The following is a 14,937-nucleotide window of genomic DNA, read 5'->3' as shown; positions in this document are numbered from 1 at the left end:
AGCGTGTGACCCTTGCGCTCTTGGCTCGCATTACCGCGGAGCACAACCTGGCCGTTGGGGCGCTGGGACCGAGCGTCTGGTTCGATCTGCACCGATAACATGGGCTAAGCGAGCACACTCTGTGGACTGCGGTAAGCATCTGGAAAGATTGACACGAAAATGATGCACGAACATGCCATGGATTCGTGCAACGAGAGTGCTGGGTCGCAGCGCTACCCTCGGTAATTCGGTGCACTGGAGCGATACGATGACGTCATATAGGACCCTGGCGAATTCCCTCAGCCAGGAACTCAAACCCAGCGGCCCGGCCCGTCTTTCGTTCGCAAAGCACACGGAGGCCAGTCTTGTATCCCTTCGCAGCAATTCAACTGCAGCACGTAGAATTGAAGCAAAAAGAGGTAACGTGTACACATTCACAAGGTGTGACTAGATACTCGCCCTTCTGGGCGCCATGGTCCTCCTCAGATTCTTCTCCTTTTCTGTCTCCTCGCTGACGGGCAGCACGCCCTTCTCCCTCAACCCAGCCAAATACTCCTTCCCGTACCGGTATCCGACCTGGTATATCTCGTCGAACTTCGCAAAGTCCAGCGTGCCGTAGGGGTCGATTGGCGGTCGCATGTACCTGCAACCAGGCGTATTCTTCGCCCTCTCCAAGGCATCGTAAGAAGATACGTAGGCGAGGCGCGATTGGATCTCGGATAGCGTGGGTGGATTGGGGTAGGAGCTGAAGGGATTCCAGCGGTTAACCAACGCCCAGAAACCAGATAGCGAGTCGCCGAAAGACTGGGGCGTGTCCTCATCGAGAGAGCCGACGTCGACCGCGAAGATGACATCTGCTCCCAAGGACTTCATGTGCGTGACCGTCAAGTTGTCAATATACCCGCCATCGAGCAGCATGTTGTCGTTGTCGCAAAGTGGTGGGAGAAGCCCTGCTAGAGACATGGACGCCCGCACGTAGCGCCAAACGTAGCCACTGGTGTGTACTTCAGAGCGACTTTTGCTGATGTTGGTTGTGTTGCAGTAATACTCCAGCCAGAAGTCTTCGATCTGCGAGTTACCAAAGGTCTTGAAAATGCCACGGTTGAATTCGTGTCCGGTCGTGTACGATGCACTACCGTCTTTAGTACTCGTGATCGTGAGCAAGGTCAACCGAGACTTACGATGGATACGTGAGGTCCAGAGCAAACCTCCACATGCTGCCCATACGACTAGCGAACTTCTTGGCCCTCCCATACATTGGAACGACGTCGGCATCCCAAGCGTACAAGGCCCCGATGAAGGCCCCGATGGACGTTCCACCCACAATGTCAATAGGTATGCCGGCTTCTTCAAGCGCGCGGATGATGCCAATTTGTGATATGCCTCGCGCACCACCTCCGCCCAGAACTAGCCCCACAGACTTGCCGCATAATCTCCTCGCCAGACGATGGAAATCGCCCTTGAACGGGGTATCCGCCGAGTAGAGTGGCGTCTGACGAACCCTTCGCGATGTGTATTTCTGGATCTCTGCCTGTAGCACTTGTACGCGATGCTTCAGAGCAGTGCCAAACCGACGGCCGATAGGGTTTACTGGCTCAGCATTTGTACGGAAAGGCATCTGCACGTGGTGATGACTGCCGTTCACCCACGGACGGTTGCGAAGCCACTTCCGCGTAAGCCCTGAAGGACAGTACCTCTCGGAATGTAGCAAGACGAGTTCCTTCCGGGCAGTGGTCTTGGTCGTGAGGAGAAAGCGCTCGTACTCTCCGATGGTAGGAGAACCCTCTGCTAGGCCAACCAACAGGATGCAATCAGCCTGGCTTATGCATGTCTGCGTCCACGGAGATTTCACTGGCGTGTCTGCGACGTATAGGACTAAACCATACTTCTCTTCCAAGTCAGCCAGGTATTGTGACACCTTCAATTTGCCCATGCGATTGAAAGCATGGCGACCCAGGTGATTCAGAATAGCAGCCTGATTGAGTGACACTACTCCATTTGGAGTGCCAATTTGATTCAGAGCTGTCATCAGCCGGCTGGCAAATTCCACTACCGGAACTCCAGCTGTCACGGGGAGTATAGTGACCGTGCGAAGATTGACTGTTGATGAGACCTTGCTCCGAGTAGCCGTCGAACGAAGCTCTTTGCTTTGCTCATGCAGAGGGTCCTCCATCAATGATCGCATACGAGAAGCGATGATCTTGGATATCTTGATGGTGATTCCAGGGTGCTCTAAAGCGAGACTGTTGAACAGCGTCTTGGGGAATTTCGCCACTTCCGTATCGCGTATAGCGTGCAGAGACCCGGGGCGTGTCGACTCGGTAAGCACCTCGAGCTCTCCAACACTGTCGCCTTGTCCATATTCGCCGATGACCTTCATGTTGTTGTTTGCGCCATCCTGGATCGCTCGAAGACGGCCATTGAGGACAATATAGATGGCGTCGCTTTCGTCTCCTTGATTATAGATCACTTGGCCAGAGTTCACTTGGACCCACTCCAAAGCAAAGTCGATGTGTAAGATCAGTCTGGGAAGCAGAGTCGTTAATCGCTTAGCCATAGTCAACAAGACTACCGGGTACCGATCGACAATTCGCTCAATGGATGCTCGGGGCAAGAATCCAACGTAGACATCCGTCTTTGCTGTGACATCCACAAAGGATCTGTAAGAGGAGACAGTCCCGAGATAGCCCGCGAGGCCACCTGGTTTAGTGAGGAAAAGAGATTTTCTTGACTTCTTCCTCTTTCCTTGTTCAGGAAGGTTCAAGTAAGACGACGAAGCGGTGTTTGTCGACCGTTTGAGTGTCGGTCCTCCAAAGAGTTCAGCCTCAGTTGTTCCCGGAGCCGAAGGGAGAGTGCCAAGTATGTTTGGTTCCTGGTGGTCTTCCCCGATGGGGACGCTGACATCAAGAAATCCGTCGATGACATAGTAGAGACCTGGATTCCTCTCACCCTGTTCCACGAGCACAGCACCTTTGGGAAAGTACACGATTTCAACGTCATTGACAATCTCTTCTAGAAGATTGTGGCCCGTGACGCTCATGGTAGACTGTCCAGAGGCCGAGACCATCGACTCAGTATCACCATCACGAGACGCTTCATACGGGTCGATGAAACCAAATGCGTTACTAAAGACGGCTTTCTGTCGCTTCGCATCGAAAGATACAAGACGTGGTGACTGTTCGACCGACGTAGATTTTGGTATGGGGTTGTCGAGGTCAGTCAATCCGATCGCTTTGAACATGCAATCAAGCACAGACTCTCTAAACACAGTAGCTTCGTCAATGGATTCTTGGCGATGCAGCACAGCTGGCCTGGCTAATGGTGAAGCGAAAGGATTGAAAGAACCTGCGTCGAGCGGGGTTTTTGCATCCCGCCGATCCTGGTGTACCGGCTGCGAGAAGCTGTATCGCCCGGTTCTCCCAGTACCACGGGGGATATGAGAATTTGTTAGCAGGTCGCCCGCACTGACCCTATCCGGGCCACCAGCAGACTCGGCGGACTGTGCCGTTCTGGGAAGGTTTTCGGCACTGATGTCTACAGACGATCCGCGAATCGCGGCGAGTCGAGCATGCCCAGCTGTACCCTTCCTAAAAGCTGAATTTGATCTTCGTCGTCGACCGGCACCAGGATTGTGGAGTGCTATCCCTTTCATTTCTTCTTCTGGTCCAGTGCGTTCTGTCTCTTTGGCAAACCTGTCCTTCAATCTCTGTAAAGCCGAATCGCGCAAGAAGCCAGGCAAGTCATACGTAGTGTAAGTATTCATTAGTTTCTCAGTGCGTAGAACCTCGCTCGTCAGGCCCAAGTACGCGTGACCAGTTGCGAGCGTAACTCGCTGCAACCGAGTCAAAATCACCTGCACAATGTGCGCTGTTGCTTTCGGATAGACGCGGGTCAGGCGACGGAATGCTGTTGCGGGGATGATTGCAATAGTAGTATCCTCTTTCGCTCTTGCAACGATATCAGGATGAGCCGATTTGGCCTTTGACTTGGAGCGGGAATGAGACGATTGCTTGTCTTTTCTGCTATCGTGAGCATGCCCATTGGCAGCGCTGGGGTCTAATGAGAATGGAGGAACACTTTGAAGACGGCCGCTAGCGGTGGGGCTTGCTATACTCGAAGCTCTGCGGTGACCCAGCCCGCCTGGAGGCGTCCCTGGCAAATCTGCCGGAGTATGGGGTCGCGAATCGTCGAATGCAAAACTGCTGTTTCTAGAGAGGGAAGTACGCACTGGCCTCTCGAGCGGCGTTGCTGGAACGCTCGAATCAACACCGTCTTCCGAATCTTCGTGGCGTAATTTGACATCTTCAGTGAACAGAGACAATATGGAGAAGAGCGAGGACATGGGTGCGCCGTTCTTGACTTCGGTGAGAAGCTGATAGCCTTGCCGATCTCTGTGTGCTCCACTTGGCATGTCCTCGTCATCGTCTGAATCTGCACTGTCTCGATTCGATTTGACAAAGATCTGGACCAGTCCATCCACCACCAGACAGAAGCCCTTCTCTTCCTCCAGCAGAATGGTCTCGCCTGCAATCAGTTTCCTGGTCTGCATTGTCCGCGTGAGTTCGTGGAACACGGGTCGCTCCAGGTAGCCAAAGACTTTGATGGCGCTGAGGAACTCGTCCAAGTAATTGGACAGCCCTCTCTTAGAGTCGCCTTCTTGAGTGTCAGGGAACACTTCGACTTGGGGCTCGTCACGTTGTGGTTCAGGCGGCAGCCTCGTGTACATGGTCATGAAACGGTATCTGACCAGGTAGCTTACGGTGGACACGACGAGGACAGCTATGAGCATTCTGCCGTGAGTCAGCTGTGCTCCCTCACTGCGTCTGCCGGAGTAGCTTACAAAGTAGTGAAGTTCATAGTGAATGTCAGGCTCATAGAGAATAGCGTGAACAGCCATGTTGGCAAGGTGATGGTGGTAAAGGTGATGATCCAGTACAAGGCGCCCGGCAGCACCCTCAGGATGCGGAGGATAACGCGCGCGAGCAGGCCAAAGGTCGAAGAGGGCGTTGGGCTCTCGGCACCCTTGACTGCAGCTGTCTGCAAGGCGTCTGCTGCACTAGCAATCGTGGACGACACGCTGCTACTGGCGGAGCTCGCAGCAAAGCCCATGGCTGCGGCGCTGGACATGGTAGCGGACTGCGGAGGGACGGCAACGCCCAAACCAGACTGGGCCTCTCACGGGGGGCCGTGAGCAAGTGATGGAGTCGACGGCAGCCGCGGAGAAGCGTGCATAGGCATACGAGGCATGGTGGGCAGCGAAGGTGCGCCGGGCAAGGAATCTGGGTAGCGGGGACATGGACAAGGTCACTTCTTGGCGCGACTCCAACCGTTCGCCGCGGCCCATCCTCACACGCGTTCCTCGAAAACGCGCTTCACACCGCGCAGCCCATTGGCCCACGATGCCGCCCTTCAAAGATGAGCAGATAATTGTATGACCTGCGTCGCCTGTCGTGCAGTTTGCGCAGCGCTAATTCTCCCGCGCAGATAATCGCGCCTGGCTCCGAGACGACGGTCGCGCAGCTGGGCCTGCCCGAGAGCTTCACGCCCGCCCGCCTGCGCGTGCGCTCGCGCATGTTCCCCGCCGAGAAGCCAGGGGAATGGGAGCCGTACAAGATCCGCCGCCGGAACGAAAAGCCCGACGCACCAGCCGCCGCGCCGCAGGACGGGGCCCCAGAGGGCTCCGAGAGCAAAACAACCGGCGCCGAAGACGACGTCGTCTATGAAGAAGACCGTGTGTCCGAGGAGGGCGCTGTCTGGCCCATACAGGAGGGCAAGATTGTCGACTGGTCGTGCTTCTTCGCCCTCATCACTCACGTATACAACGCGCTCAACCCGCCGTTTCATACGCCGATACTCCTCATCGCGCAGCCCGTCTGGACGCCCAAGGAGCACGAGAAACTCACGCAGTTCTTCTTCGAAAAGTTCAAGACGCCCGCCTTTGGGCTTATGGACGCAGCGCTCGCGTCCAGCTGGGCATATGGTGTACACACGGCCACTGTTGTAGATGTGGGCAAGGACAAGGTCGATGTCACCGCCATCAGCGAATTCATACCACACGTGCAAGGACGCACCTCGTCTTTGGCCGGCTGCGGCGGAGAGGCCCTCACACAGAGTCTCTTCGCGAAGCTCGCATCGAGGAGCTGGAGCCGGGAGATGTGCGAGCAGCTGAAGAAGAGTCCCATTTGCGAAATTCTCCCGGTTGGGACCCCCTTGCCAGGCACCAAAGAAGCGAGCGAGGAGGAGACCATAACAAACCCCGCGGCCGCTGCGTCGACAGGTGCACCAGGCTCAGGCCCTGCCGCTGCTGCCTCGATCGGCACTATCCCACGAGGCCCAGGCGCAGACACCGAGGTCGGTGATAACGACGCCGACGAAGAGGGCGTTTTGGACGTAGCGAGCATCGTCACTGGAGGCAAGATGGAAGAGTACCTAGCCAAGAAGGAGAGAGAGAAGCAAGAGAAAGCCAATGCGAAGAAAAAGGGTGGCGCAGATGCTGCCGCCGCTGCGAACGCAAACAAACCGGTCAGGCTCCCTAACTCGAGGCGCGAGAGGGCGACATTCTTCTACGAAGACCACCGCTTGCTTGACAATCTCAAAAATATGAACCTGGGAAGTGAAAGATTAGCAGAAATGCAAGTTCAGCTGGACGAGGGTCCGCAAAGGCAAGGCGAAGGCGCGAACGGCGAAGCAACTTCGGCTGCGGAAGCCAATGGTAGTGCTGATGCAGGAAACACGAATGGCCGGTCGGGGCCAATTAGGAGAGAGCTTGAAGTTGGCACAGAGCGTTTCATGGCAGCTAGCAACGGTGTGTTGGAAAGAATAGCAGATGCTGTGCACCGGACTATATCGTCCGTGGATGAAGTGAACAAGCGCAGCGAGCTCTGGGATTCCTTGATCATTTGCGGTAACGGATCAAGAGTTCGAGGTAAGCCAAGTTTCATGAACCAATCTGATCGTTGTCCACTGACTCCATGCAGGCTTCAAGGAGGCTCTCCTCTCTGCTATTCAATCGAAATACCTCATCTCACCTTCCTCGGCTACGATGTTCACCTCCGAAATCCCTTCCAACATCTCTACACCTGCTGGTACCGGCGCCAACACACCCCAACCGCAGCTCGGACCCCACGGCGGCGCTCCCTCGCACGTGAACCCTCTACTCTACGCCGCCACTACCGCCCAAACACAGCACCTCATGCCTCACAACCCCACCTCCCATCTTCCAGGTCTATCGCACAATGCGCACTCCTCGCATGGCCAGACTCCCACCTCCATCAAACTAGTGAAGCCACCGGAGTACTTCCCGGAATGGAAGGACGTCGGCTTTGACGAGTCTGCATTCTTGGGCGCCCAGGTTGCTGCCAAAGTCATTTTCGTTGTGGACCAGGGACAGAGCAAGGGCTACATGACAAGGCCAGATTACAACGAGCAAGGGCCCAATGGGATTCACGATTACGCGTTGTGAGCCCTTTCATTGTCGTGCTGAGGTTGGAGTTTGGCGGGCTGGATATCCTTGACTGGCTTTGGGTCTTTAGCAAATGGAGAGATTAGCTTCTCCGCGGGGCGTTCGATCACGTATTCTGTAGAGAAAAAAAATTCGGCGTTTCTCGAAAGTTTACTTGGATAATAGAGCCCTGCATGCATACGTCCCAGTCCATGCATGTATTTTAGTGAATGTGCAGCGCGGCGGAGGTTATCTCTCGCCTGTCGGCGACCGCCGGCACATGCCTTAGCCACGTGCTTCCACATTCCGGATCCGGCAACACGCTAGCCCAATCCCCTCGCAGTTCCAAAAGCAACTCCACCAAAGAGCCACAGGCAAGCCGCGGCGCGCGGCTGCATAGATAAACCTCCCACTTCGCTTTACACGTTCGTTCTGTTTGGCCTTTTCGAGTCGGCGCGCAGATGTGATACCCTGAATTTCCTCCTCAGCCTAACTTTCATTTCGCGAAGGTTCTTTTCTAACACCAGGAAAACTTGTACATCTAGGAGGTTATCTGTCGGAATGGCGGCTTCTGTGCCCGTGGAGAAGACGATATATCTAGGGGCTTTTGCGCACTGTGTTGCGCTTGCGGAGTTGGAGATTGTGGAGAAGGGAGCTATTGGTGTGGATGAGCATGGTGTGATAGGATTTATTGAGAAAGAAGTGGATGTGGAAGATGTGAGAAAGAGACATGAGGGGTGGAATGATGCGAAGGTTGTGAGCGTGAAGGATGGGTTCTTCTTTCCGGGGTTCATTGGTAAGTATATTTTCTTTTCGAGGAGTTTCCAAAGAGTTGGACTTGAACCAGAAAGCCACCGTAAACCGATGCTCGATTTTCCTCCGCAACCTCACCCCTTTCCTAGTCTGATATGGGATCAAGCTGACACTCCCAGACACACATACACACGCACCGCAACATCCCAATACTGGCCTGTTCGGTAAGACTACCCTACTGGACTGGCTCGACAAATACACCTTCCCTATGGAATCCTCCTTTTCCTCTCTGGACAAAGCATCCCGAATCTACACCAACTTCGTCTCCCGCACCCTTTCCCATGGAACCACAACATGCGCCTATTACGCAACACGGCACGTTGAAGCCACCAACCTTCTCGCTGACATCTGCCTTGCGCGCGGCCAACGCGCCCTCGTCGGCCGCGTCTGCATGGACACCCTAAGCCCAGAGTACTACCGCGACGAGAGCGTTGAGAGCGCCGTCCGAGACTCCAAAGCCTGCATCGACTACGTCCGCAGCATCGACGCAGAAGGATCCATCGTGCGGCCCATAATCACCCCGCGGTTTGCCCCAAGCTGCACTGCACCGTGTCTAGCGGGGCTAGGCAAGCTGGCCCACGAAGCAGACGCCTTCGTCCAAACACACGTCTCGGAGAACACTTCAGAAATCGCGCTCGTGGAGGAGCTGTTCCCAGATTCGAAGTCCTACACGCACGTCTACGACGAGGCGTCGCTCCTCACGCCGAAGACAATTCTCGCGCACGCTATCCATCTCTCGACTGAGGAGCGGAAACTGGTCAAGGAGCGTGGCAGCAAAATAAGCCATTGTCCGGCATCCAACACCGCGCTGACGAGCGGTTGTTGTCCCGTGCGGGAACTTCTCGATGAAGGGATTACGATAGGGCTAGGCACGGATGTGAGTGGTGGGTTCTCGCCGTCCATTCTTGAAGAGGCGCGGCATGCTATTTGGACGTCAAGGTTTGTCGCTATGGGGACGCCGGCGGCCGCGGCTTCGTCTCTCAATAACGCTGCCAAGTTGTCTACTGCAGAAGCGCTGTATCTCGCGACTCGCGGCGGAGCTGCGGTCGTTGGACTAGAAGATAAAGTCGGAGGGTTCGAAGTTGGCAAGGAGTTCGATGCGCAGATGATACGACTGGGCAGCGTTCCAGAAGAGGGAGACAAAGAGGGTGTGTTTGGGGAGGATGGTGCTGGTGGACCGGTCGATCTGTTCGGGTTTGAAAGTGCAGAGGAGAAACTGGAGAAATGGATGTACAGTGGAGACGATAGGAACTGTGTTGCTGTATGGGTTAGGGGGAGGTTGGTACACAAGACAACGAGGTACACGGCTTAGATGATGGAATGCATATAGACTACAGCTTGGCCGTTCATTCGGGAGGTTCGATTAGAGTTAACGAAAGTATGAGTTCCCCATTGATTAAATTGCCGCTTGTAAACTGCACGCGAAAAAGACGTACAGGTTACTCTACTCCGACCAACCGAAAACCGCACCACCTAAGTCTTTGCATTCGTACGAAGAAGACAATTGCGTGAGCCGCTGACGTTAATATGAAACGCCAAGTATACGTCCAAACAATGCCCAGAAATCCTCTAAGCGATGGAACCATATTTCACCGAAGTGTGGCTGGTACGATAATACGATATGTCTTCCCCACCACCGACTAGCAAGCGTCCCGGCAGTCGCGAATGAAGATATATTAACTTAATGAGTATTGCCTAGGTTACCATACCAAGAATAAGAGACATCCAGCAAGATAAAAATACACTGCAATATCAATTCTACATCTAGTCAGCTTCTTGTGTCATGGATTTTGATGTCCAATTCTTAGTGAACTCTAGCCACTGTTCAGTAAACAGCCGCCGCCGCACGTCTCCTATACAGCGATAACGCCGCAGCAATGAACGCCGCAAGCGGCTTGGCCTACCAAACGAGAACCCTCCCTCATCTAAACGTCGACGCCATACCATTTTCAAAGATCTGCGAACATAGTGTCGTGTAGGCGCGCTGGGCAGGATCGGGGATCATCTTTCCACCTGTACTTAAAAGGATAAGAATCATGGTGATGCACCATTGCTCATGTCTTCCATTGATTTCTGTCTACCTTCAGACCTTCACATTCGTTAGATCCAGGTGATCTTTGTCTCTTTCTAACCAATACATTCGCTTTTGACATCGTTACCCAAAGATCTCTCTGTTCAAAATGAAGTTCACTCAAGTCCAACTCGCAGCCCTCGTGGCTAGCGTTGCCTCTGCGCAAACTCTCAACATTCCCACTCCGGCTGGGAGCGTTGTTTCGCTCCCTGAGCCTTCTGTCATCACTGGCAACGAAGACTTTGGCAACAAGGAGTTTGATCGTGGTCAGCCGTGTGATTCCGATGAGGACACCGGAAGTGACAATGCTGTTTTTATTCTCGAAGACGGTGCAAGCATATCCAACGTGATCATCGGCGCAGACTCCCTCGAAGGCGTGCACTGCAAGGGTATGGTACTCCCCCAAACATGATCCACTATTGCTAACATGCACCCGAGGCTCTTGCACACTCACCAATGTCTGGTTCCGCGACGTCTGCGAAGACGCTATCTCTATCCTCGGCACCGGCGACGCTACCATCGTTGGCGGCGGAGCCCAAGAAGCCAAAGACAAAGTCGTCCAGCACAACGGCGTCGGCACTGTCACCATCAAGGACTTCACAATCGTCAACGCGGGCAAGCTCTACCGCAGCTGCGGCGACTGCACGGACAACGAAGCCAAGTCCCCCCGCAAGGTCATTGTCGAGAACGTCCGCGCCTACGGCGTCACCAGCGACTTGATTGGCATCAACTCGAACTTCGGTGACACTGCTTCGATCACTGGGTCATGCGGTACCACTAAGACGGTTTGCCGGGAGTACAAGGGAGTCAACAAGGGCGACGGCGACAGCGAGAAGCTTGATACGAAGGACAGCTGTGGCGGGGACCAAGGCAAGCTGGAGAAATTGCCTGAGTGCGGTGCTGATGATGCGCTGCCCGAGACCGAAGCTCCCAGTGTGACAGCTGTTCCTTCTACTTCTGCTTCCGCAGCCCCTATCGAGGAGACACCGGAGGAGACTGCTGTGTCTTCTCCTACGGACGCTGAGGATGTGCCTGTGGAGACTGAGGCACCCACTGGTGACGAGGACGAGGAGCCCATCGCTACTGCTGTCCCCGAAGTCACCGCTGCGCCTACAACCCTGGTTACCAAGACTAAGACGGCTAAGCCCGCAGCAACTGGTGGATCGTCCAGCGGGAGCGTTGCCAGGTGGGGACAGTGCGGTGGGATGGGTTACGCTGGCACGACTGCTTGCGCAGACGGTGCGGAGTGTACTGAGATGAACCCTTACTACTCGCAGTGCTTGTAGAAGGCTATCGCCGAGTGACTTCTAGGGGGATTCCGGTGCGAAGGGTGCCTGTAGCGTTTGAGCTTCTTCACATGTACATATTATTCTCATTCCACCTTGTTCAACTTCCAAGATAAACAGCATTTCCGAGAACGCAATCGAAAGCTATTCATCGCCACTTCGAGAAAAATTATCAAGCTCTCTGCGCCGTCCCATTCTACCATAGGTACCACATAACCTTATTACCACCTTACACACGCCGAGGCCAAACCACGTATAATCGTATAGTCGTATAATCGTACATAGGATGGCGGGAACAAGGGTTGTAAACCTTCGGTGCGCCCACATGAAACTTGCCCTCTGGCACGATTGCAGTTTCACAAAACCGCATGTCGAATGTCGCGATAGGCCTGATGCAGGCATGTAAGCGAAAGGCTCCATCACTATGCATTGTCGCAACACCGAATGTAGTGTTCACATCTATCTCTATATGTTCTCAAGATAAAGAAGATTTTCGCAAAGGTGTGTTGGTAGTGTCGGTCGAGTGTAGAAGTGTGTAGGGCAACGCAACGAGGCTAAGGTATTCCTGCAGCGTCTCCGAACTCCTAAAAAAGTTAGCTCATTTGCGTGATCTCCTTATAGTGCGTCTCAACGAGCGCCTTGCACGCGGCTACCAGCCGCTCCTCGCAATCATCTCACTTGGTTTCGAATCCACATATAAATGCCTAGTAAGGAAATGTGGTGTACGATGCTCCTTCATCGGCATCCACCGCTTCTTCCTTCCTTTCGCAACTTTCCATTCTTTTGGCTGGTCCATCCATTCATTTGCACCTTGCAATTCTTCTGAATATACTTACTTTTATATACCCTTTTTCGATTTGATTGTTGAAGACAAGCACAATGAAGTTCTCCATCCTTCTCATGATCGCGGCGACGGCTTCGGCGGCAGTCGTTGCGCCCAGGCATCACAAAGGACGAAAAGGCGGGAATGCCGCAGCCCAGCAGGGTCAGGCAGCGCAGACTGGGAACGGAGCCACGCAGAATGCACAGACGGGCGGTCAGGCGACTTCTGGCGGGAACAACAACCAAGCCGCAACAGGCGGCGGTGCCCTTGCGAGGGGCGCAACCACCATCGTCTTGAAGGAGACGCAAGGAGTCCCGGGCAACGAATGTATCACCTTCCGCAACAATGGTGAAATGGTCGATGCCGCCTGCGTCAACACCGCAGCTGATCGCCAACTTCAAGCCTCCACCGTTAACGGCCAGCCTGTGCTCGCAGTGCAGCGATCTTTCACCGCAGGCTTCCGTCCGGACCTTGTCGGCGTAGATGCATGCGTTGGAAACAACGGCACGACGTTCCTCGCGCTGCCCTGCAATAGTGCCAGCCTGGATCCCGTTACTTTCTCGAACAACAACTTGGTTGCTGCCAGTGGGGCGTGCCAGAGCGGCCATGATGGTGCTGCACAGATAACAGTGGACCAGTCGGGTCAGAATTGCGCTGAGTTGACGAGCACCGAGACGGCGGCTACTCCTCCTTAGAAGAGAATTGGAAAGGAAGTATTGGGATCAGATCGGTGGGCGCTCGATGTAAGATTGCGTCACATATATTGCGCTTGCTAGCATAAGATTAAAACCAAGCTCTGCTATGATGTTTCTTCATTTCTCGTACCTGCTCGGCCATATCAATTTACATTCGAAGCTTTGTGACAAAGCCTTATCAAAACGTCTAAAAAGTCTTCGCCATTGAAGCTCAAGGCGAATAAACCAATCAGACCAAACCTGCATACCGCCAAGGCGATTGATGAAATTGGGTATAGATCTAATTGAGAAAGGAATCATGGGTACCCCAAACGCTTGATAGCCTTGGAATAACCCAGGTAAGAGTAGCGTGTCTCATTACGCGCTAAAGCCAATCGATGCACGTGGAAAACATGCTCACCTGCATCACCAACGACAGCAAAACCAACACAAACATGCTCACCAGCATCGCACCCATGCAATCACAAAAGGCCAAGCTCAGTTCCCGCTCATTGCGGGGTAACGTAGTCCCACTTTTCCAACGTCTTCGAAAGACCCAAGGCCACGCCAACAAGCTCTGAAGGCGTGGCACATAAATTCGAGTAACATATGGAACTTCATGGGCGGCTAGGCGCTCGAAACCAGAGACAGTGATCTCTAGATACATTAATAAAACACAAACGCCCGAACCTCAATACTCTGCCTCGGAATCCCCGAGCCGCGCGCACCCAGATCAAACGAACAGTGCGGTACAGCAAGCTCCTGGCCCTTCTCCGAATCATATGCCTGGAATATTGCAATCTCACAGTCCAGCTGGTCTGGCACCCAGTACCACTTGTGGTCTGGGTTGTAGTGGACCTGGAAGACCTCGTTGGCGACGGTTGGAAAGACCTCGTCGACCACATAGAGATCTTTCTCGCGATCGACGGAGCGAGGATCGAGATAGGCCATGGGAAAGTCGCGACAGGGGCCCGTGAGGGGTTTCCAGATGCTGTGGAAGTGTGAGCAGGTATCTAGTATGCCGGCAACGTGAGCAGGTGAGCGTACTTGATGACTTGATACCGCGACTTCTTCACCTTCTCCTTGTCCCCGCCAAAATACTGCTCTAAACGGCCATCCAACTCTCCCGTGGTGTAGTCTGCGTCAATTCAGCGTGCTGCGACTTACAAAGGGTACAGGTCATGGCTGCTTACCGATGTGCGCGCTCAAACTCGGCTGCGCCTGATCCTCATTCTCCTCCCCTTTGTTCCTCTGCGGAAAGCTCACCGCCCTCTTCCTCAGCATCCAGTCGAAAATCGTAATATCCTTCGCGCCCAGCGCTTTGCACAAGCTACGGTGTAGTTCTGGCAGGTACACGCTTTCTATCCACGCGTCGTCGTCGAATAATTCTGGGTTCATGCCTTCGCTGTTGATATTGGCAATCCTCATCCCGTTTTCCGAGTAGCTGAGGGGAGATCTGCGCAGGTCGTGCATTTTTATGTTTTTGTAGGGCTCGATTTTGAAGTTGTTCTGTGGGAAGCCTGGGGGCGCGGCATAGTGGAGGATGTAGCCTTTTTCGTCGGGGGGAGTGGTGGGGTCTTTGACAATGTAGCGGACTGAGGCCAGGATATTATCCGCCATCGCGGAGGATCAAGTTCTGCGATGGTAATGAGATTTGGGAAGAGAAAATTGCAAAGCGGCAAGCTAACGAGGGATATTGCGACGAGCATTTTGTGTTGCGGTACTCATCGATTCGTATCATGGGTGAGGGGTAGTGAATGTTCGTTACGGCTTGCCAGCCAAGCCCCAGGGTCTGCATTAGAATACGTGAGCACATTCGAGGGCGTTGCAGATACTCTTGGCTGCATCGT

The 14,937-nt window shown here is 54.0% G+C and overlaps 7 protein-coding genes across 7 annotated transcripts; 4 read left to right on the top strand and 3 right to left on the bottom strand.

Annotated features, from left to right (window-relative positions):
- Window positions 1-377: 377 nt before the first annotated feature.
- CC84DRAFT_1256978 (neuropathy target esterase-like protein) lies at window positions 378-5,240 on the bottom strand. The gene is made up of 3 exons (XM_018184686.1): window positions 4,820-5,240; window positions 1,161-4,769; window positions 378-1,111 (listed from the first exon to the last, which is right to left on the bottom strand). Exons 1-3 carry the CDS (start codon window positions 5,104-5,106, stop codon window positions 427-429), a joined length of 4,581 nt encoding a protein of 1,526 aa, XP_018038411.1. The 5' UTR covers window positions 5,107-5,240; the 3' UTR covers window positions 378-426.
- Window positions 5,241-5,339: 99 nt separating this feature from the next.
- Window positions 5,340-7,643, top strand: CC84DRAFT_1256977 (actin-like ATPase domain-containing protein). The gene is made up of 3 exons (XM_018184685.1): window positions 5,340-5,408; window positions 5,464-6,904; window positions 6,957-7,643. Exons 1-3 carry the CDS (start codon window positions 5,379-5,381, stop codon window positions 7,439-7,441), a joined length of 1,956 nt encoding a protein of 651 aa, XP_018038410.1. The 5' UTR covers window positions 5,340-5,378; the 3' UTR covers window positions 7,442-7,643.
- A 164-nt stretch (window positions 7,644-7,807) lies between these two features.
- On the top strand, window positions 7,808-9,625 carry CC84DRAFT_1140447 (guanine deaminase). Its single transcript, XM_018176287.1, has 2 exons — window positions 7,808-8,216; window positions 8,353-9,625. Exons 1-2 carry the CDS (start codon window positions 7,982-7,984, stop codon window positions 9,543-9,545), a joined length of 1,428 nt encoding a protein of 475 aa, XP_018038409.1. The 5' UTR covers window positions 7,808-7,981; the 3' UTR covers window positions 9,546-9,625.
- An 809-nt stretch (window positions 9,626-10,434) lies between these two features.
- Window positions 10,435-11,200, top strand: CC84DRAFT_1063866 (pectate lyase D; the record flags this gene model as incomplete). Its single annotated transcript, XM_018173617.1, has 2 exons — window positions 10,435-10,693; window positions 10,743-11,200. Coding segments are annotated over 2 exons (717 nt in total), but the record flags the coding sequence as incomplete, so codon positions are not given.
- A 455-nt stretch (window positions 11,201-11,655) lies between these two features.
- On the bottom strand, window positions 11,656-12,206 carry CC84DRAFT_534191 (uncharacterized protein). Its single transcript, XM_018186652.1, has one exon. The coding sequence runs from the start codon at window positions 12,008-12,010 to the stop codon at window positions 11,735-11,737; it is 276 nt and encodes a 91-aa protein (XP_018038407.1). The 5' UTR covers window positions 12,011-12,206; the 3' UTR covers window positions 11,656-11,734.
- Window positions 12,207-12,248: 42 nt separating this feature from the next.
- On the top strand, window positions 12,249-13,214 carry CC84DRAFT_1162057 (uncharacterized protein). Its single transcript, XM_018177895.1, has one exon. It carries the CDS (start codon window positions 12,470-12,472, stop codon window positions 13,106-13,108), a length of 639 nt encoding a protein of 212 aa, XP_018038406.1. The 5' UTR covers window positions 12,249-12,469; the 3' UTR covers window positions 13,109-13,214.
- Window positions 13,215-13,665: 451 nt separating this feature from the next.
- CC84DRAFT_1162054 (uncharacterized protein) lies at window positions 13,666-14,936 on the bottom strand. Its single transcript, XM_018177894.1, has 3 exons — window positions 14,281-14,936; window positions 14,135-14,225; window positions 13,666-14,078 (listed from the first exon to the last, which is right to left on the bottom strand). The coding sequence occupies exons 1-3, from the start codon at window positions 14,705-14,707 to the stop codon at window positions 13,754-13,756; spliced, it is 843 nt and encodes a 280-aa protein (XP_018038405.1). The 5' UTR covers window positions 14,708-14,936; the 3' UTR covers window positions 13,666-13,753.
- Window position 14,937: the final 1 nt, after the last annotated feature.

The sequence above is a fragment of the Paraphaeosphaeria sporulosa genome (assembly GCF_001642045.1).
Source record: "Paraphaeosphaeria sporulosa strain AP3s5-JAC2a unplaced genomic scaffold CC84scaffold_3, whole genome shotgun sequence".
NCBI classification, from domain to species: domain Eukaryota; kingdom Fungi; phylum Ascomycota; class Dothideomycetes; order Pleosporales; family Didymosphaeriaceae; genus Paraphaeosphaeria; species Paraphaeosphaeria sporulosa.
This window is presented reverse-complemented; position numbering and strand designations above follow the sequence as displayed.